This window comes from Melanerpes formicivorus, unplaced genomic scaffold (assembly GCF_026170545.1).
Source record: "Melanerpes formicivorus ecotype bairdi unplaced genomic scaffold, bMelFor1.0.p_v2 SCAF_10, whole genome shotgun sequence".
Classification (NCBI taxonomy): domain Eukaryota; kingdom Metazoa; phylum Chordata; class Aves; order Piciformes; family Picidae; genus Melanerpes; species Melanerpes formicivorus.
Window position 1 is genome coordinate 23,851,833 of NW_027142362.1, and position 26,048 is coordinate 23,877,880.

Sequence of the window (26,048 nt, forward strand, 5' to 3'; positions counted from 1 at the left end):
CTGACACATGTTATTTTAGTTTCCTCCTTCTCTTCAAAATAAACAGCAGGCCTGCAAAAAGTGCCTGATGCTACCAGAAACAGCTCCTGCAGAGAGGGTGCAAGCAGCCAGCCCAGGGCCCAGCTGATCGCTGAGCCAGCTCCATGCCTACAGAGCTCCTTCGGAGCTCCTCCAGCAGCTGAAATGCAGAATCAGAGAACTGTTCTGATTGGAAAAGAGCTTTAAGGGTAAAAAACAAAGGCAGGCTTCTAACATTCACAGACTGCACTGGGTTGGAAGGGACCCTCAAAGGTCATCTTGTTCAACCACCCTGGACTCAGCAGCAACACCTCTCAACTAGACTGGGCTGCTCAAGGCTTCATCCAACCTGGCCTGGTATACCTCCAGGGAGGGGGCATCCACAACCTTTCTAGGCAACCTGTTCCAGTGTCTCCCCACCCTCATTCTGAAGAGCTTCTTCCTTACATCTAAGGTCCCCAGTCCCTCCCCTCCCTGCCAGTTCAGCCTCTGGTCCTTCTGAGAGCATCCTTCCAGAGGTGGCTGTTAGTGGAGGGGGAAGCAGCCTGGGCAACATGTACAGTGTGGTGGGACCTGTTCACTACTAGCTGAATTAGTACCTGAAGCTCTCTTTTGGGCCAGGCTGCTCACTGGCCACCAATGTTATCAGAGAATCACAGAATGATTTCACTTGGAAGGCACCTTCAAGATCATCCAGCTCCAACCCCCTGCCATGGGCAGGGACACCTCCCACCAGCCCAGGCTGCTCAAGGCCTCATCCAGCCTGGCCTTCAACACCTCCAGAGAGGGTCATCCACAGCCTCCCTGGGCTACCTGTGCCAGTGTCTCCTCACCCTCACTGCCAAGAATTTCTTCCTCATCTCCAGGCTCAATCTCCCCTCTTCCAGCTCAAAGCCATTGCCCCTCATGCTATCACCACAAGCCCTCGTAAGAAGTCCCTACCCAGCCTTCATGTTGGACTCTTCAGGAACTGGAAGGCTGCTCTAAGGTCTCCCTGGCACCTTCTTTTCTCCAGTCTTTAACAATTTCAGCTGTGCCACACTTCTCTTCAGCTCTGGCCAGTGAGAGCCACCAACCTTTCCACATCCCCTTCCTTCACTGGGAGAAGTGGTTTTGAAATCAGAGGGGCTGGGTGCCACGAGGTGCACCTCTCAGTGCTGTCCTACAGCAAGAGACAAGAATATCCTGCAAGCTATTTTTAAGCATCTCTTTGAGCTAATATTATGCTTCATAGCTAAAATTAGCAGAATAAATCTGTCTCCAACTGATGCAATTAAAAGTGTATCCTAAAGCCCTTCAGCCATGGCTGTTTTGAGGTGAAGACTAGTAAATTCACTCAAACAAGCACTTCAATATTCCTGTGACATCTGTGTCTGATAGAAGCTGTCAAGTCAAACTCACAGGTTGTAATTCCTCTGAATTAGTGAAGTGAGCATAATCAATCACAGAATGGATTAGATTGGACAGGACCTCAGAGATCCTCCACTCCAACCCCCCGGCCACAGGCAGGGACATCTCTCAACTAGATTTTGCTGCCCAAGGTCTCATTCAGCCTGGCCTTGAACACCTCCAGGGAGGGAGAATCCACCACCTCTCCAGGCAATATATTCCAGAGTGCTTACTTTGGAGTTGCCAAGACACAAGGCAGCTAGCCATGATCATACAATATATCTAATATGTATTAAACCTTTCTGGTTTAGCATGCTGCTTAGCCCACAAGAAAAAAACCTTCCAGTGGCTACAGACAGTTAGAAACTTCTTGGTCAGATGTAAAAGACATTTGTCTATTTGGTTCTGAAAAGCAGGAAAAGGACCCAGGAAAGCTAGAGAAAGGTAAGTAGTACTAAACCCCATGTTGGGCACAAAAACATTCTGTGTATCCATCCATTTTCCATAGAAAGAATTGACTTTAATATTGGCATCACCATCTAACTGGGAGATGTGTAACACTTTCCAAGCCAGGGATACAGCAAAGGATACATCCCAAAAATCCCAGCGTGGCTGGGAAGGACCTCTGGAGATCAACTTTGACTCCCCCCCCCCCCCCCCCCTCCTAAAGCAGTGTCACCCAGAGCAGGTTGCCCAGGGGCACATCCCGGTAGCTTTGTCATCACTCCAAAGGTGTTTGGGTAACACCATGCAGAACACACAGCTGCATTTCATATCAGCTGCCCATATCCCAGAATTCATGGAAACAGTTCAAGTATTGGACTGGCAGTCTCAGATACCAAAAAAATGAGTACATAATTATGTTTAAGTCACATGTGACATTAATTGTGTTGCCTGAGATTTGATTTGAAGGTATTAACTTCTTAGAGGCTTTTCTGCTTTTATCTTTGGGGTACTGAAAATTCACTTGGGTCTCACGGTGTAAGTTTTATTTAGAATAAAAGCCTTTATTTAGAATAAACCAAACCAGGTTGGAAGAGACCTTCAAGATCATCACATCCAACCCATCAACCAATCCAACACCACCTAAACAACTAACCCATGGCACCAAGCACCCCATCAAGTCTCCTCCTGAACACCTCCAGGGATGGGGACTCCACCACCTCCCCAGGCAGCCCATTCCAATGGGCAATCACTCTCTCTGTGTAGAACTTCTTCCTAACATCCAACCTGAACCTCCCCTGGTGCAGCCTGAGACTGTGTCCTCTTGTTCTGGTGCTGGCTGCCTGGGAGAAGAGACCAACCTCTGCCTGTCTACAACCTCCCTTCAGGTAGTCATAGAGAGCAAGAAGGTCTCCCCTGAGTATCCTCCTCTCCAGGCTAAGCAACCCCAGCTCCCTCAGCCTCTCCTCCCAGGGATGTGTTCCAAGCCCCTCACCAACTTCATTGCCCTTCTCTGGACACCTTCCAGCAAGTCAACCTCCTTCCTAAACTGAGGGGCCCAGAGCTGGACACAGGACTCGAGGTGCAGCCTAGATACAGAAGTATATAGATTTCTCTTGCCAAGAAGTACAAACTGGAGATTTCTCTCTCTTTGTAAATCTACAAAGCAGCTCTTGACCAGGAAAAGGATTCCATGCCTGTGTGAATTAAGACCAACATCCACCCCGAGAAGCTGCCACAGAATCGCTGCTGAAAAGCTTTGTCTTTGGTCGCCGTCACTGCTTTTAAGTTCTCAGCCTTTCCAGAATTCACCCAGCACTGAACATTCATCATTCTGCTACAGCCATTAGCCCAAGCTGGTATCGCAGAGGCAGGGCAGGGTTACTGCAAGGGCTGAAGCAATTAGTTGTAATCATAGAATCACGGAACGGTTTCGGTTGGAACCCCGGCCCTCGGCGCCCGTAGCTACTGAAAGGCATTTAATTCCTCGAGCAAACACAGCTGCATAAATTCAGCCTTCATCTCTCCCTGCACCACAAGCCAAGGAAATCACTCCTCCTCCTCCTCCTCACCCTGGGCAGGAAAATCCGCTGGGCTCCAGCCCCTTCTCTCCAGCGGCCGGGGAGCGCGGGCGGCTTCTCCCCGCTCACAGCTCAATCCCGCTGCCATTGATGGCGAACAGCTTTCGCCAGCCCCCCGCCGCGGCCTCAGACATTCCTCTGCTCTGTCAAGCAATGAAAATATCAGCAACAGGATTAGAGGCAAGGCTGAGAGAGAAAGGCGAGGCGAGGCGAGGCGTGTTCGCCGACATCCACAGCCTCCCATAGCACGCCCGCGCCGCTGGGTCTGCGCACGGCCGGCAACGACTCTGAACGACAGCCCTCAGCGGGGTCAGCTCGCTGGGAACCACCCCGAATTACAACCCCCACCGGGTTTGGTTTGTACGGGGGTTAGCTTGGGGTGGTTTTGCTTGTTTGGGTTTTGCGGTTTGCTCTCGTTGGGTTTTGTTGTGGGGTTTTGTTTGTTTGCTGTGGGTCTTTTGTTTGTTGCTCGGGTTTGCTGGCGTGGGTTTCTTTGGGGTTTTTTGGAGCTTCAGATTCATTAAGACCTCTAAAAATTCCCCATCGATACCTTTGGGCTGTCAAAGGGCCTCACGCTCCTGCGGGATGCACCCACAGTCTGGGAGCGCTCCTTAAGCAGGACAGGTTTCTGCTCAGCACCCACATGCACCACAGAAGGAACAAAATCAGAAGGCAAGACATCTCTTCATACAAGCCTAGAATGGTTTGGGTTGAAAGGGACCTTCAAGATCCTCTGCTTTCAACCCACTGCCATGGGCAGGGACACCTCCCACCAGCCCAGGTTGCTCAAGGCCTCATCCAACCTGGCCTGCAGGGAGGGGATATCCACAACCTCCCCTGGGCAACCTGTGCTAGAGTCTCCCCACCCTCACTGCAAAGATTTTCTTCCTAATCTGCAGTCTCAATCTCCCCTCCTCCAGCTTCGATCCATTCCCCCTCGTCCTATCCCTACAAGCCCTTGTAAAAAGTCCCTTCCTGGCTTTCTTTCTGTTTCACATCTCGGTGCAGGCACAGCCAGCTACTCTATTCTTCTTTTATTTAACTTCATACCAGTGGGGTCAAGGGTTAAAGCAGTTTTTAACACACACACACACACAAAAAAAAAAAAAGACATTAAGAAAGGAAAAATATTATTTCTACAATGAGGAACAAGAGGAACATTTGAGAAAGGCTGCAAGCACCACACTAATTGAAAGAAAACAGTCCTGAGGAAGGAGGCCCTCAGCACGGTATTCAGGTGTGGGGTTTAAATTCTCCTCCTTAGCCAAGCAAATGTATCTGAATAAAATGATCCCAGCACAGTGTGGCTCCCAGGCCGCACTAAGGGAAGAAGAGGCTCCTAATTGCACTCCTCTTCACATATTTAAAACTCCTTTCAGTGTTTACTTGAAAGGCTAATTGCTGACAGCTAGAGAGAGCCAACACCACCCTTCCCAATTCTGGGGTGGGGTAGAATGCTGTCCCCCTCCCCAGTTCTCAGGAGCTCTGTTCACCTCACAGCTCTGCCGAGCAGCTTCGATAACCTCACAGAGCCTTTACAGCAAGTCAGAGTAAATACAACCAGCCCCCTCCCAAACTGAAGCCTGTTTCTGCGCCTTCACCAAGGGCCAGCCTGCCTCTAACAAAGCACACAGAGAGTTATGCTTCAGCATTAGAGATGAGCACATTTGCTGTTTAATTAAGGGAGGGCACTCCCTGGGTTTGCAAACCCAAACACGTAAGGGACTTGTGTACAAACACCTCCCTCGCCCGCATGAAATCCGGAGCTCAGCGCCACACGTTACTCATTCCCATTCCACGCTGGATTTGCACAGAAAGACACTAAAAGATCTGTCAAAGTCTTTCACCACCATCATCCCATACATGATGGATGTCAGTGCTGCTGCCTAACAAGCATCTGTGGCACTTTATAGCTCAGCTCACCCCCTCCCTGCCTCCCTTGCACGTTCAGATTGCATCCAGCTCCATCCATTTTTCCTATGTTCTGTGTTTCTTCCTCACCCTCTGTGTGTGCATTCTCCATCTCCTACATCTTCCCACAGGATGCAAAAGGAGACCCTAGGAATCTTTTTTTCAGGGTTGAAAAAGCTGTCATCAAGCAGATTCACACAGAATTTTTAATCCAGATTCTGACAGGGATCTTAACTACCAGATTTGGATACAGCCTCCTCAGCTTAGCCTCGTGGTTATGTCCCCATTCCAGACATGAAGCCTAAATGTTTTTACACCAAAAATCAGAAAGAGACCTCAGAAAGATTCATAGATTTGAGATTGGAAGGGACCTTAAAGATCACCTATTTCCAACAGCATGGGGAAAGTGTCCCTGCCCATGGTGGGGATGAGCTTGCTCAAGGCCTCACCCAGCCTGGCCACAAACACCTCCAGGGAGTAGGCATCATCCACAACCTCCATAGGCAATCTGCTCCAGTGTCTCACTTATCATAGTATCAGTCAGGGTTGGAAGGGACCACAAGGATCATCTAGTTCCAACCCCCCTGCCATGGGCAGGGACACCCCACACTAGATCAGGCTGCCCAGAGCCTCAGCCAGCCTGGTCTTAAACACCTCCAGGGACGGGGCCTCAACCACCTCCCTGGACAACCCATCCCAGGGTTTCACCACTCTCATGGTGAAGAACCTCCTCCTCACCTCTAGCCTGAATCTCCCCACCTCCAGCTTCATTCCATTCCCCCTAGTCCTATCACTACCTGAGATCCTGAGCAGTCCCTCCCCAGCCTTCCTGTAGTCCCCTTCAGATCCTGGAAGGCCACAATGAGGTCACCTCAGAGCCTTCTCTTCTCCAGACTGAACAGCCCCAACTCATTCAGTCTGTCCTCACAGAAGAGGTGCTCCAGCCCTCTGATCATCCTTGTGGCCCTTCTCTGGAATTTCTTCCTAATCTCCAGTCTAAATCTGTCCTCCTCAAGCTTAGCCAGTCCCTCTCCTTCTGTCACTACAAGATCTGACGTATTATGGTTGCACTCAAAGCATCTCCAAGTTCTCAGGCCTGTCCCTCCAAAGTTTACAAGCCTCATGTAAAAAATTACTCTCCTAGCAGTTGAGATTTCCTGTGAGGCTTCTGGATCACCACACTTCTTTTTTTTCAGTCAAGTATAGTTCAGAGAAAGAACAACACCAGATGTCACCAAGAGCTTTAAACAGCCTTCCACGATAAACACTTCGTATTGAGCAGAGTTTGTAAGTGCAAAAACACAGGGTAAGAAGAAAACTCGAGTCCAGTCCTAGCTTTATGGAGAGCAAAAAAAAAGTTAGATGTAGGGATGGCAAAGCCACAACAATTAAACACTTATCCCAGGAATCTCTTTCTGGTTTTACCTGACTGCTGAGAGTCCCAGCTTGGGAGTAACTTCAGAGGCCAGTGTGGAGAATGCACTGGAGAGTTTACACAAAGAGGGGGGCTGGGAGGAGCTAACCTAAAAGAAACAGCAGCCACCTCCCCCAGAAGCCTTTATGAAAGCAAGAACTCCAGCATGCAAGCACAGGATAAATAATTAACGTGTAACACCTTTGTGCTGAGTTGCTGAACTTCAGCTTTCTGCTAAGGGAAATGATTTGTAACCAGCCAAGTTGTGGGGTTGCTCTCTTCCTGCGCTGCCTGTGGGAACAAGGCTCACAGACTCCAGTTACAGCTTTCTTTGCTCAGTACTTCCACCATCTTCACTTGGTTTGGAGGCATGCTTGTGCTCATTGGTGTGCTTTTTAAAGCCCAGGCTGGTTACAACTACAAAAATGTGAGGGTTTGGGGTTTTGAGAAGCTGATTTTGCCCAGCTGGTCTGCTCAAGCTGCTGTGTTCATTTTCACCTCATCTCTAACGAGCACTAACACACCTGCAGAGTACACTGAAGCTGCCTTCTCCAATCAGTCTTTCCCCCTTACATGCAAATCAAAAGAGCTGAAAACAAGCATTATCATTTGTATTCTAAAAACATCTAGGAAATGGCACCTCCAAATGAAATCACTTCTCCACAGACACCACTGAAGGCTGCGTTATAGCTGGGGAAGGGTACAGAAGCAATTACAGAACGAGCAGCGAGGCTTCCCATTCAGCCTGCTGGAAGAGGCTGCGTAAATACAACAGTTAAGATCATAAAAGGGAGGAGAAGGAATTGAATAAGGAGCTGCTTTTACAGTCACAGCCAGGGATCATCTGGTCAACACCAAAAGCCCTTTCAGCAGCCTCTCAGAAAGCTGCTTGAAGAGAACTTTTCCAAACGACGCCACCCTAAAAGTTGAATTCCAGGATGCTCCCCCCCAGAAAACTGGAGGCAGCTTCCGGAGTGAAAGAAGCTGGGCAGCCACAGAAATATTTCTCTTCATCTGCAAAGAACAGGGAATGATTCCTCCCCCACACAGCACCTCTAGGGAGGTAACAATTCCTCTCCCACACAGCACCTCTAGAAAAGCACCAAAAATATTCAGTCCTGTGACCGCTACCAAGCGAGCTGCCAGAACCTCAGCAACAGCATCTTGACAGCTTCCTGGCATACTGAACAGGGTATTGCCCTGTTCCACCCTTGCTTTTCTGATGCTTCCAGCCACAATGTCACCTCTACCCTTCAGTTCTCTGTGGTAACAGGTGACACCAGGCAATAACCATACAGGTGTGACCAAGGAATTAAGTGCCATGCATCAACCTCTCTTCAGATGAAACCAAACTTCACCATTTTAGAATAGAATAAACCAGGCTGGAAGAGACCTTCAAGATCATCGAGTCCAACACATCGACCAATCCAACTCCACCTAAACAACTAACCCATGGCACCAAGCACCCCATCAAGTCTCCTCCTGAACACCTCCAGGGATGGGGACTCCACCGCCTCCCCAGGCAGCCCATTCCAATGGGCAATCACTCTCTCTGTGTAGAACTTCTTCCTAACCTCCAGCCTAAACCTCCCCTGGTGCAGCCTGAGACTGTGTCCTCTTGTTCTGGTGCTGGCTGCCTGGGAGAAGAGACCAACCTCTGCCTGCCTACAACCTCCCTTCAGGTAGTTGTAGAGAGCAATGAGGTCACCCCTGAGTCTCCTCCTCTCCAGGCTAACACTGACACTGCAGGACAAAGGCAAATCCGCATGAACCCCTTGAGAGCTTTCTGCACCCTAAGCCCAGTGCTCTGTGACCAACTGACAGAGCAAGGCTGCAGGAGTTCCAAGCAGAAAGGAGATGCCAGCAACACAGGTAGCTCATGGAATGTGCTGTGATTCCAGGTTCAGCTTACCAATTCAATCCAGCTGCTCTGCATCCCAAGGGAATCCCAGTCAAGGGCAGTGAATCCAGCTTTGCATCTGGTAATAATTCAGCAATGCCCTTGATACCACCAGTAGCTGTGAGGCAGAATCTACAAAGGCCAATTACGATTTTGTTTTGATTTTTTAAATGAGCACCATCACCCTCTTTTCTCTGCTCACTGCACTCACCCACAATAACCAACAGCCCTTCAGCACTCAGCAATGAGCTGCTCACATTAGAGCTCAACATCCAAGCAATCAACATGCTCCATGTGTTAATCTCTAACAGAAATGACCAGCTGATAAACTTGCACAGCCTTCTGCAGGAAAAGAATGAAACCTGTAGACTAACTTGGGGAAAATGGTGCTTTTAGGTAAAAATAAAGGCAGGAAGCTAGTTCTTATGGGTTCTGTTAATTCCACTAAACAAGCAAAGAATATGCTGAGAAAATGCTATGATGAAGCAGTAAAGCCTGCAGAAGAGGAACACGAATGCAGAGATGATAGAACTCCAAAACCCAACCTCAGTTGTGCTAGCAAGTCATGACCAGTGGTGCCTCCACACTAAGTTCCCAAGAGAACAAAAGCCAGAACAGATGGAAACTCTGACATTCAGAGAATGGTTTGTGTTGGAAGGGATCTCAAAGATCCAAATTCCCTGCCATGGGCAGGAACACCTTCCACTAGCCCAGGCTGTTCAAGGCTTCATCCAACCTGGCCCTGAACACCTCCAGAGAGAGGGCACCCACAACCTCCTTGGCCAACCTGTTCCAGTGTCTCCCCACCCTCACTGCAAGAATTTCTTCTTCATCTCCAGTCTCAATCTCCCCTCCTCCAGCTCAAAGCCATTGTCTCTCATCCTATCACTACAAGCCCTTGTAAGGAGTCCCTCCTCAGCTTTCTTGTAGGCTTCTTCAGGCACTGGAAGGTTGCTCTAAGGTCTCCCTGGAGCCTTCTCTTCTCCAGGCTAAACAGCCCCAACTCTCTCAGCCTGTCCCTATGGCAGAGGTGCTCCAGCTCTCTGACTGTCTTCATGACTCTCTTCTGGACCCACTCCAGCGGTCTGATGGTCCTCTTATGCTGGGGGCACCAGAACTGGATGCAGTGCTCCAGCTGGGGTCTCACAAGAGCCGCACACATAGATCAGCTCCAGGACAGGCAATTCCAACTGCTGCAAATGCTGCCTTTTTGCTTTAGACTGATTTCCTCAGGAATATGAAAAGCTGCTAACAGCAGTAAATAAACAACTGCTTTGGAAAAATAACACTTCAGCCTTTGGGCTGGTAATGTTGTTACCATCAGACACTCCAGGCACGCTGAAGCAGCAAACGCCCTCAACTCACACTACCCAGAAGCCAGAATACATCAGATGCCGCTCTGGATGCATTTGATGACTGGTTTCTCCTTCCACATTCAGAAATTGACTGTTCTTCCCTCCCAAAGCCTCCAATTTGCAAGATGAAAACCTCTATTCATACATTGTGGTGTCACCCTGCAGGTTCTGCCTCCCTATTTTAGACTACCGCCACAACGCTGTCACCACCTGGAAGGAATACTGCTTGTCTGCACTCAAGCTGAAAGGTGAAGAACATTGATTTACACTCCAAGGCACAAGAGAAAAAGCCCTCAGTCCTTCCAAGCTGACACTCCATCTCCTGCAGCTATGGCCTGCCTGTGTTTGCTTTCACCCACAGCTCTAAAACATTATATAGAGCCCCAACAGAGATAGTTACTAAGTCACTGCAGACCCCAAGCTGCTTCTGACCTCTTAGGTATGTTCCACAAAGCCACTGTCACTTCAAATAAGGAGGTAAGGAGAAAAAGAAAACAGCAACAAGAGAAAAACTACAGAACCTGAAATGAAGGCTCTGAAGAGCTGGACTAGGGATAAGCAAACAACCCCATGTGAAGATTAGGATAACTAAGCTGTTTTACACTTCAAACAGAGGACAAGCCGTGTCAGATTCTAGAAAAGGAAGAAACCTGGGAAAATGATGATGGAGAGCTGCATGGAGCCCACAGAGCATGCTGGAATTTGCCCTTGCACATGCCTAAGAATACAGTGCTGTAATTCCAGCTGTAGTCCCTGAGACTGTCCCTTCAGCAGCCTCTGCACAAGTTGAGATGCACTGCCCCATGACACTGGCTGGCAGAAGCAGGCCTGGCAGCACAATGGTCATCTCCACCTCTGTGTTGCTATTATTATCTCTTTCAGAAAAAAGCAATAACCAAGTCATTTCAAAAAGCCTTCTCCTAAGATGCTCTGCAAAACCACCAAAACCACACCAAGCCAGACCCCAGTACAGGAAGGGAGCTGTTTGCCATCTTCCTGCTTGCCCCCTGCTCTGCTGAGCTCAGCTCACCTTCATGCCAGCCTCCCCCTCTGTGCAGAGCCTCCACACTTCATTTCAGTAGCAATTCCTTCCTGGGAACACTGAGCAATGATGGCATTCTCAGCCCCGAGTCTCCACACACTGGGGCTGGCTTGGCCCTTCACAAGGGTCTTGTCACATCATATGAACCACAGAACAGCTGAGGTGGGAAGGGACCTCAGAGATCATCTATTACAGCCCCACAGCCATGGGCACCTCTCAAGGTGTCATCCAGCCTGGCCTTGAACACCTCCAGGCAGGAGGCAGCCACAACCTCCCTGGGCAACCTGTTCCAGAGTCTCACCACCCTTGTACTGAAGAGCTTCTTCCTAACCCCTAGTCTAACCCTGCCCTCCCTCAGCTTCAAACCATTCCCCCTTGTCCTGTCTCCAGACACCCTCAGGAAAAGTCCCTCTGCAGCCTTCCTGTAGGATCCCTTCAGGTATTGGAAGGGAGCTATAAGATCGCCCTGGAGAAGAAGCTTGCTCACACCCTCATCCAGCAGCTCACACTCACACCTAGCAGCTTGCTCACACCCTCATCCAGCAGCTCACACTCACACCTAGCAGCTTGCTCACACCCTCATCCAGCAGCTCACACTCACACCCCCATCCAGCAGCTCACACTCACACCTAGCAGCTTGCTCACACCCTCATCCAGCAGCTCACACTCACACCTAGCAGCTTGCTCACACCCTCATCCAGCAGCTCACACTCACACCCCCATCCAGCAGCTCACACTCACACCTAGCAGCTTGCTCACACCCTCATCCAGCAGCTCACACTCACACCTAGCAGCTTGCTCACACCCTCATCCAGCAGCTCACACTCACACCTCACAGCTTGCTCACACCCTCATCCAGCAGCTCACACTCACACCTAGCAGCTTGCTCACACCCTCATCCAGCAGCTCACACTCACACCTAGCAGCTCGCTCACACCCTCATCCAGCAGCTCACACTCACACCTAGCAGCTCGCTCACACCCTCATCCAGCAGCTCACACTCACACCTAGCAGCTTGCTCACACCCTCATCCAGCAGCTCACACTCACACCTAGCAGCTTGCTCACACCCTCATCCAGCAGCTCACACTCACACCTAGCAGCTTGCTCACACCCTCATCCAGCAGCTCACACTCACACTAGCAGTTTTCTCACACTCCCATCCAGCAGCTCACACTCACACCTAGCAGTTTTCTCACACTCCCATCCAGCAGCTCACACTCACACCTAGCAGCTTGCTCACACCCTCATCCAGCAGCTCACACTCACACCTAGCAGCTCGCTCACACCCTTATCCAGCAGCTCACACTCACACCTAGCAGCTCGCTCACACCCTCATCCAGCAGCTCTCGCTCACACCCAGCAGTTTTCTCACACTCCCATCCAGCAGCTCACACTCACACCTAGCAGCCTTCTTACATTCTCACCCAGGTTCCAGTTGTTATCCTTATGCTAGTACAGCGATGAGGTTGCAAGCCCTGGCCTCACAAAGCTCCAATGCAGGTGTTGGTACAGAAGCAACTCCGAGTGACACTTGCAGTGATATGCTCCAACAGGTAACCATCACTAAATGAAGCTCCAGAGAATTACCAGCCCAGTAACCTCCTCCTGAAAGTGCTTCCTATCTGGTAGTTTTACCTTTCTTTTTCTCAGGGCTAAGTATGTAAAGATGAAACTGAGAGCTTTATTCCCACCTCAGAACTGCCAAGGGTTAGGATTGGGCTGGCTGCTAAACATGAGACAAATGCTCTCAAACCAGGACAAGAACCAGATGATATTTCAGTGGGGGGGAGGGTGAAGGGGGGAAGCAACAAACCAAAATAGTACGTAAGAATTCCTTCCCAGTGTGCAGGGGAACTTTTCCAAAGCCTTAGCAAATGCACTCACAAACAGCAAGGCACTTCAGAGGAGATTCTTGCCTCTAGCTCTGACCCCAGCATGCTAGGCCACATCAGACCGTTCACGACACAGACAGTGACACAAGGCAGGCCCTGTGCTTCGTTCAGTGCTTCCCCCTTCCAGCCTGGTGCCAGTCAGCAGCACCAGCAGCAGCCTGACTCTCCCGTGCCACCGTTCCCCCATGCTGATGTCACCTTTGCCTCCAGTCAGCAGCGCCAGCAGCAGCCTGGCTCTCCCGTGCCACCGTTCCCCCATGCTGATGTCACCTTTGCCTCCAGTCAGCAGTGCCAGCAGCAGCCTGGCTCTCCCGTGCCACCGTTCCCCCATGCTGATGTCACCTCTGCCTCCTGTGCCGGCACACAGCATGGCAGGGAACGGATCCAACCCTCTACGCCCTCCACAAACGCTTGTGAAAGCCAAGGGAAGGGCAGAGCCTGCAGGTCCTCCTCCTCCTCTTACTGGCACTGCCAGCTTGAAATGCTTGAACCAAACACACGGGAAGAGGATTACCGTTTGGCAGCGGCCTCGCCTCTGCCCAGACACATCTCCAGCAAGAGAGTCACAAACAGATAGTGAAAGAGCTGCACTGCCTGCCAGCAGAGCCCCGACAGCACAGCACCAAACACCCCATTTCCAGCTGCACAGAGCATGCTGCAAGCTACTCAGGTGTCCCACCACACCTAAAAACCCACATCTCTGGAAGTAGTTGGCCTTTATTTCCAGTTCTCTTCCGCTTCCCTCCCTGTCTGCTGTCCAGCAGCAATATTAGCAGTTGTAAATTGTTTTAACAGACACAGGATCTGAAGGAGGCCTACAAGAAAGCTGGGCAAGGACTTCTGAGGGTGTCAGGCAGTGATAGGACTAGGGGGAATAGAACAAAACTAGAAGTGGGGAGATTCAGATTGGATGTGAGGAAGAAGTTGTTCCCTAGGAGGGTGGTGAGAGCCTGGCACAGGCTGCCCAGGGAGGTGGTGGAAGCCTCCTGCCTGGAGGTGTTTGCAGCCAGGCTGGAGGTGGCTCTGAGCAACCTGCTGTGGTGTGAGGTGTCCCAGCCCATGGCAGGGGGGCTGGAGCTGGCTGAGCCTTGAGGTCCCTTCCAACCCTGACAGTTCTGTGATTCTGTGAGGATTTATAAAGTCATTTTCACCTGCTTGTTGAGCCCCAGCTCTCCCCTCTGCCCTGTATGACACTAACTGCCACAGGTTTCATGTAGTTATTCAACAGCAGCCCCTGACAGTGCAGAATGAAAGCTGTAATCTGCTTTTCAATACACAACCAAGGGATCTTAGAAGCCATGGCAGGTCCAATAACTTCAGTGACTTTTGGCAGCCTGTTCTACTTTTAGAAAGACAATCCCAGCACCTCTCTCTGTGGCTCTCCCCTTCTCAGTGCAGTTAGATTCCAAGGTTTCAATACAGGAACCACAGAGTGGTGTTAAGAAGAGATGTTCAGGTTTATTAACTACAGGGGACAACAGAGAAGGACGAAACTGAGCCAGAAGTACTTGACTCCAGCTCAGCCCAAGTGGAAGCAAACTACTGCACCATTATAGTGAAAATCCAGAGCTGGAAAAAAGCTGGAAGTTGCCCCCAAGCACTCCAGCCTGTTAGTGCTGTTTGTAACACAAAGATGTCTGTGCCAAAGGGAAGAGAAGAGAGAAATCACTGGGGCCAAAACCATCAGAGACAGTTTTTACTTCCAAGACAGTGTTGTGGGAAGTGCTATGTCAGCCATAAAAATATTACATTCATTCATAGAGTCACAGGAGTATGAGGAGGAATCTTAGATTCCCATGGCTCAAAATACCATAGTAAAGAAAAGCCTAAAGCTACCAAAGCTTACATGGAAAGAACACTCCTCAATACTTGGCTACGAGCTGCAAACTGCATGAAGAGGAAACTTGGATTCCTCCATGGCTCAAAAATACAATAGCAAAGAAAACACTATAATAGAACTTGTACAGAAGGAAGACTCATCAATACCTGGCTGTAAATCACATGCAGAACACTGAACAGATGGAAGCACAACATCTTTGCCAAACAATGTGAAGCCTAACTTGGGTGTTTTAATAGGCAAGGAACACACAGTTCAACCTATGCTAGACCAAACCTCCAGCCACAGAATACCAGCAGCACTGCATTATTCCCCTCTGGGTCAACATTACCATGAGACACATGTCAAAAAAGCTAAAAGCACATCAAACAAGCTACATTTATCAAAGGAGAATAATAACGGAAGACAGCTGTGCTGGCTGCTGACAGATGCTTTGACCCAGTGGCACAAAGCACAACAGCTCCAAGACACGTAAAAAGAAGGCATCAAACACAAACAAAGGTTAAAATATTAAGAGCTCACACATCTAGAAGGGCAGGAAGCTAGAAACAAACACACTCTGAATTTGACCTTTGAGATTCACTCCAATAAGGGTAACTTCATTAGAATCTTCAAGAATCACAGAACGGAAGGGACACCAAGGACCATCTGGTCCAAGTGATAGTGTAGATGAAATCACAGAATGCTAGAGGTTGGAAGGGACCTCCAGAGACCATCCAGTCCAAACCCCCTGCCAAAAGCAGGATCACCTAGGGCAGTGTCACACAAGAATGCATCCAGGTGGACCTTGAAAGTCTCCAGAGAAGGAGACTCCACAGCCTCTCTGGGCAGCCTGCTCATTGGCTCTGTCACCCTCACAGCAAAGAAGTTTCTCCTCTTGTTGAAGTGAAACCTCCTGTGTTCCAGTTTGTATCTGTTGTTCCTTGTCTTATCACTGCACACCACCAAAAAGAGTTTGGCCCCTTCCACCTGACCCCCACCTCTCAGCTATTGATAGACATTGATCAGATCCCCTCTCAGCCTTCTCTTCTCCAGACTAAACAGCCCCAGGGCTCTCAGTCTCCCTTCACAGGGGAGATGCTCAAGTCCCCTGAGCATCCTTGTGGTGTCAGTTTGACTCTCTCCAGCAGGTCTCTGTCTCTCTGGAACTGGGGAGCTCAGAACTGGACAGAGGATTGCAGCTGTGGTCTCAGCAGGGCAGAGCAGAGGGGGAGAAGAACCTCCCTAGCCCTGCTGGCCACACTTCTCTTGATGCACTCCAGGATACCATTAGCTCCCTTGGCCAATTAAATGAGCTGTCCCAGCACCCTGTCAAGCTGAGTCTTAAAACTGCCCAATGCAGGGGAATCCACCACTTCCCCTGGGAAATGATTCCCATGTCTGACTGTTCTCACTGTGAAAAATCCTCTTCTGTCTTGTCTCACTTAACTACAAAGGACAGCAGCATACTCCAGTTCTCTGACAGAGCAATGAAGTAGTGGACAATTTCATCACAGTACACGAGAGGTTGGAAGAGACCTTTTACACTTGGAACAGCCCACTGGACAAAACCATGGGACCAGAGGATACCACAAACCATCAAGCACTTTGACAAGACAGAAATGAATCATCTGAATTCACACCAGCAAAAGCAAGTCATTAACAGAAGCCAGCACCTAGCTAATGGACTAGGAAAATGATAACTAAACATTTGCAAAAGCAGAAAGCCAGCACTAACAGAGCACAGGAATTTCCTCAGTGGTGATGAGCACTGAGTCTGTCAGTGGGCAGCAGCACAAATTGCCTCACAGCAAAGAATTCACTGCTAACATGCACAGAACCATGCAGTTGGAAGGAAAACAGCCCTAACATGCAGGGTACTTCTTCTAGAGCAGCTCACCAACTCAAGAGGTTTTTTCCTCACTCGCTATGAAAACCAGAAGGTGAGAGGAACAGGGAGAATAGGATCAGTGCTGGGCCCCATCCTCTTTAACATCTTCATTGATGATCTGGAGGAGGGGGTCGAGTCAGTCATCAGCAAGTTTGCAGCTGACACCAAGCTGGGAGCAGATGTTGGTCAGTCAGAGGGCAGAAGGGCTCTGCAGAGGGACCTCGACCGACTGGACAGATGGGCAGAGGCCAACAGGATGGCATTCAACAAGTCCAAGTGCCAGGGGCTGCACTTTGGCTAAGGCAATCCCATGCAGAGCTACAGGCTGGGGTCAGAGTGGCTCAGAGCTGCCAGAGAGGGACCTGGGGGTGCTGATTGACAGCTGCCTGAACATGAGCCAGCAGTGTGCCCAGGGGGCCAAGAGGGCCAAGGGCATCCTGGCCTGCATTAGGAATAGTGTGGCCAGCAGGAGCAGGGAGGTCATTGTGCCCCTGTACTCTGCTTTGGTTAGGCCACAGCTTGAGTCCTGTGTCCAGTTCTGGGCCCCTCAGTTTCAGAAGGACATTGAGAGACTTGAAGGTGTCCAGAGAAGGGCAACAAGGCTGGGGAGAGGCCTTGAACACAAGCCCTATGAGGAGAGACTGAGGGAGCTGGGATTGTTTAGCCTGGAGAAGAGGAGGCTCAGGGGTGACCTCATTGCCCTCTACAACTACCTGAAGGGAGGTTGTAGCCAGGAAGGGGTTGGTCTCTTCTCCCAGGCAACCAGCACCAGAACAAGAGGACACAGTCTCAAGCTGTGCCAGGGGAGGTTTAGGCTGGAGGTGAGGAGAAAGTTCTTCACTGAGAGAGTCATTTGTCATTGGGATGTGCTGCCCAGGGAGGTGGTGGAGTCCCCATCCCTGGAGGTGTTCAAGAGGGGACTGGATGTGGCACTTGGTGCCATGGTCTAGTCATGGGGTCTGTGGTGACAGGTTGGACTCGATGATCCTTGAGGTCATTTCCAGCCTTGGTGATTCTGTGATACTGTAATAGGCTACAGTCACACCACAGATCACTAGTGCACTCCCTCCTGAAAATGCCACACTCAGTCCAGGTCACAGCACAGCAGCAAACCTAAGGTAAACTGGCAAGGTTCCCAGGCTAGCAATGAGAATCACTGAATGACCCCAAAAAATACCTACTTAAGCATCTGGAGCCTAGCAAGCTCCTGGTTAGACAGCCCCTTCTGAACAGCACCTTCAGAGGTGCAGTGTGATTTCTCTCCCAACACATCCAATCCCTCTCAAGCCTCCCACCCAAAGCATCAAGAGCAATGGCTGCAGGGATATTGCCTAGTTCCAGCACACAAAAATCAACTCTTTTTGCTTTGTAGTCATTTGCTACTTAATCAGATTGGGAAAGGAACATTAAATATTCTTTATTAGAGTTAAGCATTGGATCTGTTTGTACCCTACACAACTCAAACACAGTCATCCCCTTGGCCTGGGCACTGGTGCAGCCACACCTCAAATACTGGGCTTAGTTTTGAGCCCCTCAGTACAAGAGGGACATTGTGGTGCTGGAGCAGGTCCAGAGAAGGGCAAAGCAGGTGAAGGGTCTAAAGAACAAGAGGAGTCTGGAAGAGTTTTGATTAATGGCTAAAAGAACAAGAGTCATTCATCCTTGAGAAAGGGAGGCTCAGGGGGGACTCTCTCACTCTCTTCTGTAGAGGGGAGATATAGATAAAATATTAGGAAGAAGTTCTTCCCCATGAGGGTGGTGAGAGACTGGCACAGGTTGCCCAGGGAGGTGGTGAAAGCTCATCCCTGGAGGTTTTTAAGCCCAGGCTGGATGTGGCTCTGGGCAACCTGATCTAGTCTGAGGTGTCCCTCCCCATGGCAGGGAGGTTGGAACTAGATTGTCCTTGAGGTCCCTTCCAACCCTAACAATTCAGTGATAAAACTCCCTGGACTGAGGCTGGAGCAAAGTGGGGGTCAGGATGTTCTCCTAAACAAGAGGAAGCAGCCTCAAGTTGTGCCAGGAGAGGTTTAGGTTGGGCACTAGGAAAAATCTCTTCCCTGACAGGGTTGTCAAGCCCTGGAACAGGCTGCCCAGGGCAGTGGAGGAGTCACCATCCCTGGAGGGATGTAAAAACCATGTAGAGGTGGTGACCTGAGAGTGCTGGGTTAACAGTTGGACTTAAAGGTCTCTTCCAACCAAAATGATTCCACGATTCCATCCTTCACAGAACTTCCCAAGCTCACCCAAGGGAGGTGAGCAACAGAACCCTGCCAGTTCCTTCAGCCCCTTTGCAAGGACAGCTTTCATGTCAAAAAACAAGCAAATAAAAAGCTGGTTTAAGCCCTGTGAAAAGGCTTTATCATGAGCTGAGAGTCTGCATGCTTTGTGCAACTGAATGCTTTCTTCTGCATCAATATTCAACAGTAAAAACAAACAACAAAAACCCCACAAAAATCACTTAAAGCACCTCAGAGCAGACAAAGCCAGAGCTGCCACTGTCCTACAGAGCTCTGCACCTCCACACCCCTCAACTGAGCCTCTCTCTGTCTGTGGAATTAATCAGGATTACCACTTTCATCCTGCCAATTTAACTGGAGAATGAAATCGATAGCATCCAATCAGTAAAATATGACTCTGGTTTCCACAGCACTGAGACATTTTCTCTATTAAGGGCTGGTTTGCTCTGTTTTTTGTGGGTTTTTTTTTTAAGATCAATAGCCTCAGAGCACTATCCTAAACTATTCCAGGTGCAGAGGTCTGTTACAGCCCCCCCCAAATTCCTGAGGCAGCACTCATGCTAAACAAGCAGAGCTCACTGCATCAGCTGCTGTTTCCAGACACTGGGCTAAGCTTTGGGGCACTTTGCAGGGCTTGAACCACTGCTCTTCACACTCAGCCAAAAGGAAAGAAGCCTGCTCTGACCCAGCACTCAAGTTGAATGTGATAGAAGGGCAAAGAAGCTGGGGAAGGGTCTGGAGAACAAGGCTCATGAGGAGTAGCGGAGGGACCGCGGGGGTGTACAGCCTGGAGAAAAGGAGGCTGAGGGGAGACCTCAGTGCTCCCTACAGCTCCCTGAAAGGAGGTGGGAGTGAGGTGGGTTGGTCTCTTCTGCCTAGTCTCAGGTGATAGAACAAGAGGAAATGGCCTGAAACTGTACCGGGGAGGATTAGGTTTGAGAATAGGAAAGATTTCTTTGCTGCAAGAGTGGTCAGGGATTGGAAGAGGCTGCCCAGAGGGGTGGTGGAGTCCCCATCCCTGGAGGTGTTCAGGAAACTTGTGCACTTGGGGACGTGGTTTAATGGCCATGGTGGTGATGGATTGACAGTTGGACTAGATCTTGGAGGCCTTTTCCAACTGAACCAATTCCATGAAACTGCCATCTTGGCCCTGCAGCCAGCTGAACTCTGCCACTGAACTCCATGAAAACCCCTACAAATGGGTTAAGCAGAAGGAGAATTAAGCCTCTTTCCCACTGATGGACACAAGAACAGCTTCCTCGTGGGAAATGAGCACTAATTACTTGCTGGCAAGAGTTGCAGTTCTACCTCCTCACAAGCAAGGCAGAGTGAAATGGGAAAAACCCTGCCCACTTGGAACAGTCAGTGACAAACACCAGCACCCATCAGCATTCCCAACCTGCCAAACCTGTGAGGGTCCTTTCAAAGGCTCTGTCATACTCAGGCCAGGCTGCTGTTGCCCAAGTTACATGGTGTTATAGTTTGGAAGCAAAGGGTAGCAAACAAATGGCATTGCTTTTGTGTAGTCTTCCTAACTCCCACGATTTCCCCTGTGACTTCTGACCGCGCTCCTCCCCCTGGCAGTACACTGAGGCTCAGGTAGGTGCCTGCACTGTTTTCAGATCTCTCCAGAAAGCTTTGGCTGAAGGTTGATGTGCTCCAAGTGACAAGAAGTAACCAAATAGCCTCATTTTTATAAAGAAGCATCTACTGTAATTAACTGAAATGGCTTTGCTAAGTTTCCCCTATTACAAGAAGGATCTGGAGGTGCTGGAAGGTGTCCAGAGAAGGGCCAGGAGGAGAAGCAGAGGGCTGGAGCTGCTCTGCTGTGAGGACAGACTGAGGGAGTTGGGGTTGTGCAGGCTGGAGAGGAGAAGGCTCCCAGGAGACCTCATTGTGGCCTTCCAGCACCTGAAGGAGGTTACAAGAAAATTGGTGAGGAACTTTTGAAGGTGTCAGGGAAAGGACTGGGGGGGGATGGAACAAAACTAGAAATGGGGAGATTCAGATTGGATGTGAGGAAGAAGTTGTTCCCCAGGAGGGTGGTGAGAGCCTGGCACAGGTTGCCCAGGGAGGTGGTGGAAGCCTCCTGCCTGGAGGTGTTTGCAGCCAGGCTGGAGGTGGCTGTGAGCAACCTGCTGTGGTGTGAGGTGTCCCTGCCCATGGCAGGGGGTTGGGACTGGCTGATCCTTGAGCTCCCTTCCAGCCCTGACAGTTCTGGGATTCTCTAAGTCAGCAGGAGGCAACAAAGCCAAGGGATTTTTTTTCACCTTCTCTATTAAAAATGACCATTTTTGTTTGCTGTTTTTCAGTGTGCTATCAGGCACAACTTTGCAGGTTTTACACTGAAATGCTAGTTACAGGCTGACTAACAAACCAAACACAGGCTGCAAAGGCCATGCCAACCTAGGCACTTCCAGCTGAGGTCAAGCAACAATGCAGCACCACAACCCATGCTGGAAGGCACCTGGACTCACAGCTTACTGGAACAACAGCTCACCCTCACCAACACCACGCTCCAGCATCCACCCAGCTTCCTCCTGCTGCTGTTGATACACGTGCACAGGCAGCAGGGCTGGTCCCTCCACACCACAGGAGCTACAAGCAATCAAACTGCTGCATCCAGGATGCAGGGAGCTGACACAGGCCGACTGGGAACGAGGAGGATCAGCTGGAGCCCTGTGCTGAAGTGACTTGGGATATAACTGAGCCCTGGATATTTCCACTCTATTTTTAACCAGGGATATATTTAGAAATAATCAAGAAGCACATACAAACCAGAAACAAATAATGACCTTCTGTTTCTAAGGAACCCAGATGATCCAGACTCCCATCTTCTGCAGCTCTCCATACTCCACTTGCACCCCGGAGATGAAGCCTCCCCCACAGCCAGGACAGCCTGCACCAGTGGTCTGCAATCAACACCCTGCTCAGCAGACCAGACTGGGGAGCCTTGTGCAGGTTTTATGGCCACCTCCTCATCCAGCTTTCATGCCCACCCAGCTTAACCTTCGACACCACCACACACATTGACTCCATTGACTTCAAGAATCACAGAATGGTCTGGGTTGGAAAGGAGCTCCAAAGCTCACCCACTCCAACCCCCTACAGTAAGCAGGGGCTTTCCTCCACTACATCAGGTTGCCCAGAGCCCTGTCCAGCCTCACCTTGAGTATCTCCAGGGATGGGGCCTCAACCACCTCCCTGCTGCAGTGTTCCAACAGCCTCCTGGTGCAGAACTTGTTCCTCACATCCAATCTCAATCTGCTCTGCTCTAGTTTGAAGCCATTCCCCTCATCCTAATCACTACTTTGCAAACACTCTCTCTCTATCCTTCTTGTAGCCCCCTTCAGGTACTGGGAGGCTGCTATCAGGTCTCCCCAGAGCCTGTTCTTTCCCAGGCTGAACAACCCCAGCTCCCAGAAGACAGGAAGAGACAGAACACCCTTCCCACTTCTCAATACCACAGTATGACAGTATCACCAAGGTTGGAAGAGACCTCAAGGATCAGAGTCCAACCTGTCACCACAGACCTCACGACTAGACCATGGCACCAAGTGCCACATCCAATCCCCTCTGGAACACCTCCAGGCATGGGGACTCCACCACCTCCCTGGGCAGCACATCCCAATGACAAATTACTCTCTTGGTGAAGAACTTTCTCCTCACCTCCAGCCTAACCTTCCCCTGGCACAGCTTGAGACTGTGTCCTCTTGTTCTGGTGACTTACAACCTTACTGGTGCCTACAGGTTGCCACAGCTGTTCTACTAAGACTTAAAAGTGGCACTGAATTCAACTTTATTCTTAATAATAAAACCCTGCATAGATCAAAGTTTTCACTTTCATCTGAAGTCAGTTTCAAACAGTTCCAAGAGGCAAGATTTAACTTAACTCAGTGCTTGTTCCTCACTACTGATTTGGGGGGGGAGGGTGGGCTTTAGTCCCTTTTTCTAAGTGAAATATTCCCCTAATTCGGCACTCAGCAGCTTTTCCTTTGTTGGCAAAGCAACCAGACAGACCAGGAAACACTCTGGTGTCCACAGATACACAAAGAAAGTCAATTACACAGATTTTTCCTAAAGTAATTCAGCTACACTCATTCGTTCCTTAGAGAGCAATGCCTGGCTATTTATAGGTAGCATCAGATGTCACTCTAAGGGCTACCTACAATGGGTATGAGCTTCTAGATCTCTAACTTCTGCTCATTTATGTCATCTTTACCAACCCCAAAAGGCTAGGGGGGATAGGGGCTTGCATTAAACACCTGCCACTGTGGACATAGCAGCCTACAGCCTCGACAAGCCAAGACACCAGTCTCACAGCTAAAGCTTCCCCTGGACCTAGAACCTGGTGTTCCTCTGCCTCTCCAGTCCTTCACACCAACCATGTAAGACTCATCTGAGCACACTAACAGCTTGAGCTTCACAAAGCATGGGACAGAAAAGGCACCATCACCTTCCCATGGAAAACACAAAGAGCAACACTTCCATGCACGAGGCGGAACGTCAGCACTCCTTCGAGCAGGGAGGGACTCGAATGTCCCTCTCCCACCAGTCAAATGTGAAAGTCTGTGTCAAACGTCCTCTATTTAAAGTGAAAAATAGTCGTGAGCAGGCAGAAAACAGTGTGAATTACCATGAAGCTCCTCCATTATGCTTGAAGTATCTCATCTCCATTCAGGCACTCAAAAACGCCTCTCCCTACTCAGCTACTGCCTCTAAACAACTGCTGCAAACAGCCTCGGGGCTAGGGACAGTTAGCCCCAGGGGTGAAACGGGACAGTGCCTGCCCGTCTGCCGTCCCACAAAAGAGGCTGAGCAGAGTAGGAGCTCACCAGGACTTCCAAGATCGCCACAACGATGCTGGCAAATCCCTGCAGCCAGCTTCACCGAAGGTTTTCTCTCACACGTTTCAGCCCAGCGCTCCCCCTTTGCTGACTTAATTCACACCTTTGGCTTCAGCAGATAAAACCTCACCTTGCCAACGTGATTTCCTCCCGCCATAAAGGAGCGAGCAGCAGGGCTGTAACTACAGCGAGCTGTCAGCAGAGCAGTAAATACTGACAAAGAATCATCACGTGGCGAGGGCTTACACATCAAAAAAGTAAACTTATCTGGTACACACACTCTGGAGATCTTGGAGTCCAAGCACAACGTTTATCACAAGGAGAAAAAGAAACATAACCATCTGCTTCATCCCTGGAACCTGCAAAGGGAATCAACTGCACTACTCCCTGTCAACAGGAGTCAGCCTGCACGGTTTACACCAGGGGTACCCAAGCTGAGAACTCCCTTACTGCCTACCCTGCTTTTTTCAAATGATGCAATTACCCTTGTTTCAAATCATTTTAACCACTCTCACTTTGCCAAGCTGCTATAAACCAGCAGGTTTGGCTTCTGCTTATTTTTTTTCCTTCTCCTTTCCAAATCCCACTTGCACAAAGCTGCCTTTTAAAAACCCAGGACTTCATCTACAGGGGAGTACATAAAAACATATATATATTAAAAAACACATCCCAGCATTCAACCTTGAGGACCAGGTTTTTCTTTCAAGCTCTCTACTAGTTGCTGATCAGGAGGAATAAAGAAGAAAAAGCAGTTTTTTTTCCTTCAAGCTCTCTACTAGTGGCTGATCAGAAGGAATAAAGAAGAAAAGGAAGGGGAAAAAAAAAAAACCCAAAGGAAAAAGTTACTTTTGAAAGCCCATGTTTTGCCAAAGGAGCAGGCACCGTTACTGCAAAGCTCGGGAGCTTTCTCCAGCATTAAAGGGGCTCTCAGAAGAAAGCCTCCCGGTCTGCACACCGCGCTTCATCTGGAGGAGATTACGGGGTTTTCTTTCGTAGCCTATAAAGAACCGGGATTCAATAATGGATCGTTAAAGGTAACAATGGTAAAAGGTGTGAGAACCACAGCGGCTGAACCGCTGCCAGACCGCTCGTTTCTGGGCCATTGCGGCACAGTTTCCAGGCAAGTTCCCCTCTCTCCACAGGTTGTCTGTCATCGCCTCTCCACTCGAGGGTCCAGCAACGCTCTCCAGGTCTGCAGGCTGAGCCCCCCCGCTCGTTCCGGGCGTGCTGCAGCCCAGGGGCGGCGAGGAGCGCAGGGCGCACAGGTGACCGAGGCTGCAGCAAGGGGCTTCAGGTGCCGCTTGCCCCCCTCCGGGCCAGGCGCCGGCAGGGCTCCCCGCCCGCTTACGGAGGTGTGCAGTGGCCTCTGCTGGTGCGCGCTCCGCCGCCCACGCCGTCCCGGCTCCCGCAAGCGGAGGGGACCCGGCAGCGCCGGCAGCCGCCGCTCGCCTCCCTCCCTCGGGCTCCGCCGGGCCGCCAGCCCCGCCGCGCCGAGGCGCCCGCAGGCTCCCCCAGGCTCCCCCGGCGGCGAGCCCGGCCCCGCCGCGAGCCCCCTCGGCGCGCGCCGCCGCCCCCGGCCGCTCCCGCACACCCCCGGCCCCTCTTCCCCGCGACGCCGCCGCCGCCGCCACCTCCTCGGCGCCCGGCGCCGCGGCTGTCAGGCTCTCGCCCGGCTCCTTACCTGTGAGAAGGCTTTGGGAGCCGCTCCGAGCGGCAGCGCCGGCCGGGTCCGGCTGCCCGAGGAGAAGGGCGATCCAGAGGGAACCGAGGAGCCGCCGGGCTCTCCCCGCCGCCATCTCTCCGCTCCCCGCGCCCGGCAGCCGGGCACCCAGCGCCAGCCCCTCCTCCCCCCCGGGGGGAGCTTCTCCTGCCTTGCCTGGCGGCCGGAGCGCGCTCCACCGCTCCTCCGCCGGGCTGCGCCCCTGCGGCACCCCGAGGAGGCGGCCCTCAGCCGGGCGGCGGGGTTCGCGCAGCCGCCCCGGAGAGCGGCCAGCGAGGAGGGCGGGCGGGAGCGGCCGGGCTCACTCCATCGCGGGCCGGTCCCAGCGCCGGGCTCCGCCGCTGCCTTACACGGAGCCAGAGGGGCGCTCGCCGCGCGCTCCTCCCCTCACTCGCTCCCGCCCCCCCCCTTACACACGCCCCCCCCGCACACATACACACCCGAGCCCGCCCCCCGAAGGCGCATGCGCCCCGCGCGCTCCTCCCCTCCCACCGCTCCCGGCCGGGCGGGGGTCGGCGCGCACGCGCTCCCACCGCCCACACAACCTCCCCCCCACCCCCCGCCACTCCTCCGCGCAGGTGTGCGCGCTC

At 51.1% G+C, this 26,048-nt stretch overlaps 1 protein-coding gene across 9 annotated transcripts in view; it reads right to left on the minus strand.

Annotated features, from left to right (window-relative positions):
* The window catches only part of NEO1 (neogenin 1), a 328,814-nt gene extending 302,997 nt beyond the window's left edge, over positions 1-25,817 (minus strand). For 5 of the 9 annotated variants that reach the window (XM_068144292.1, XM_068144287.1, XM_068144285.1 and 2 more), the window contains exon 1: positions 25,420-25,816. In XM_068144292.1, the coding sequence (XP_068000393.1) occupies positions 25,420-25,534 (115 nt within the window). In that variant the 5' untranslated portion in view covers positions 25,535-25,816. Of the gene's footprint in view, positions 1-25,419 lie in introns of all 9 variants that reach the window. The other 4 variants (XM_068144291.1, XM_068144283.1, XM_068144290.1 and 1 more) reach the window with 2 other exon arrangements.
* Positions 25,818-26,048: the final 231 nt, after the last annotated feature.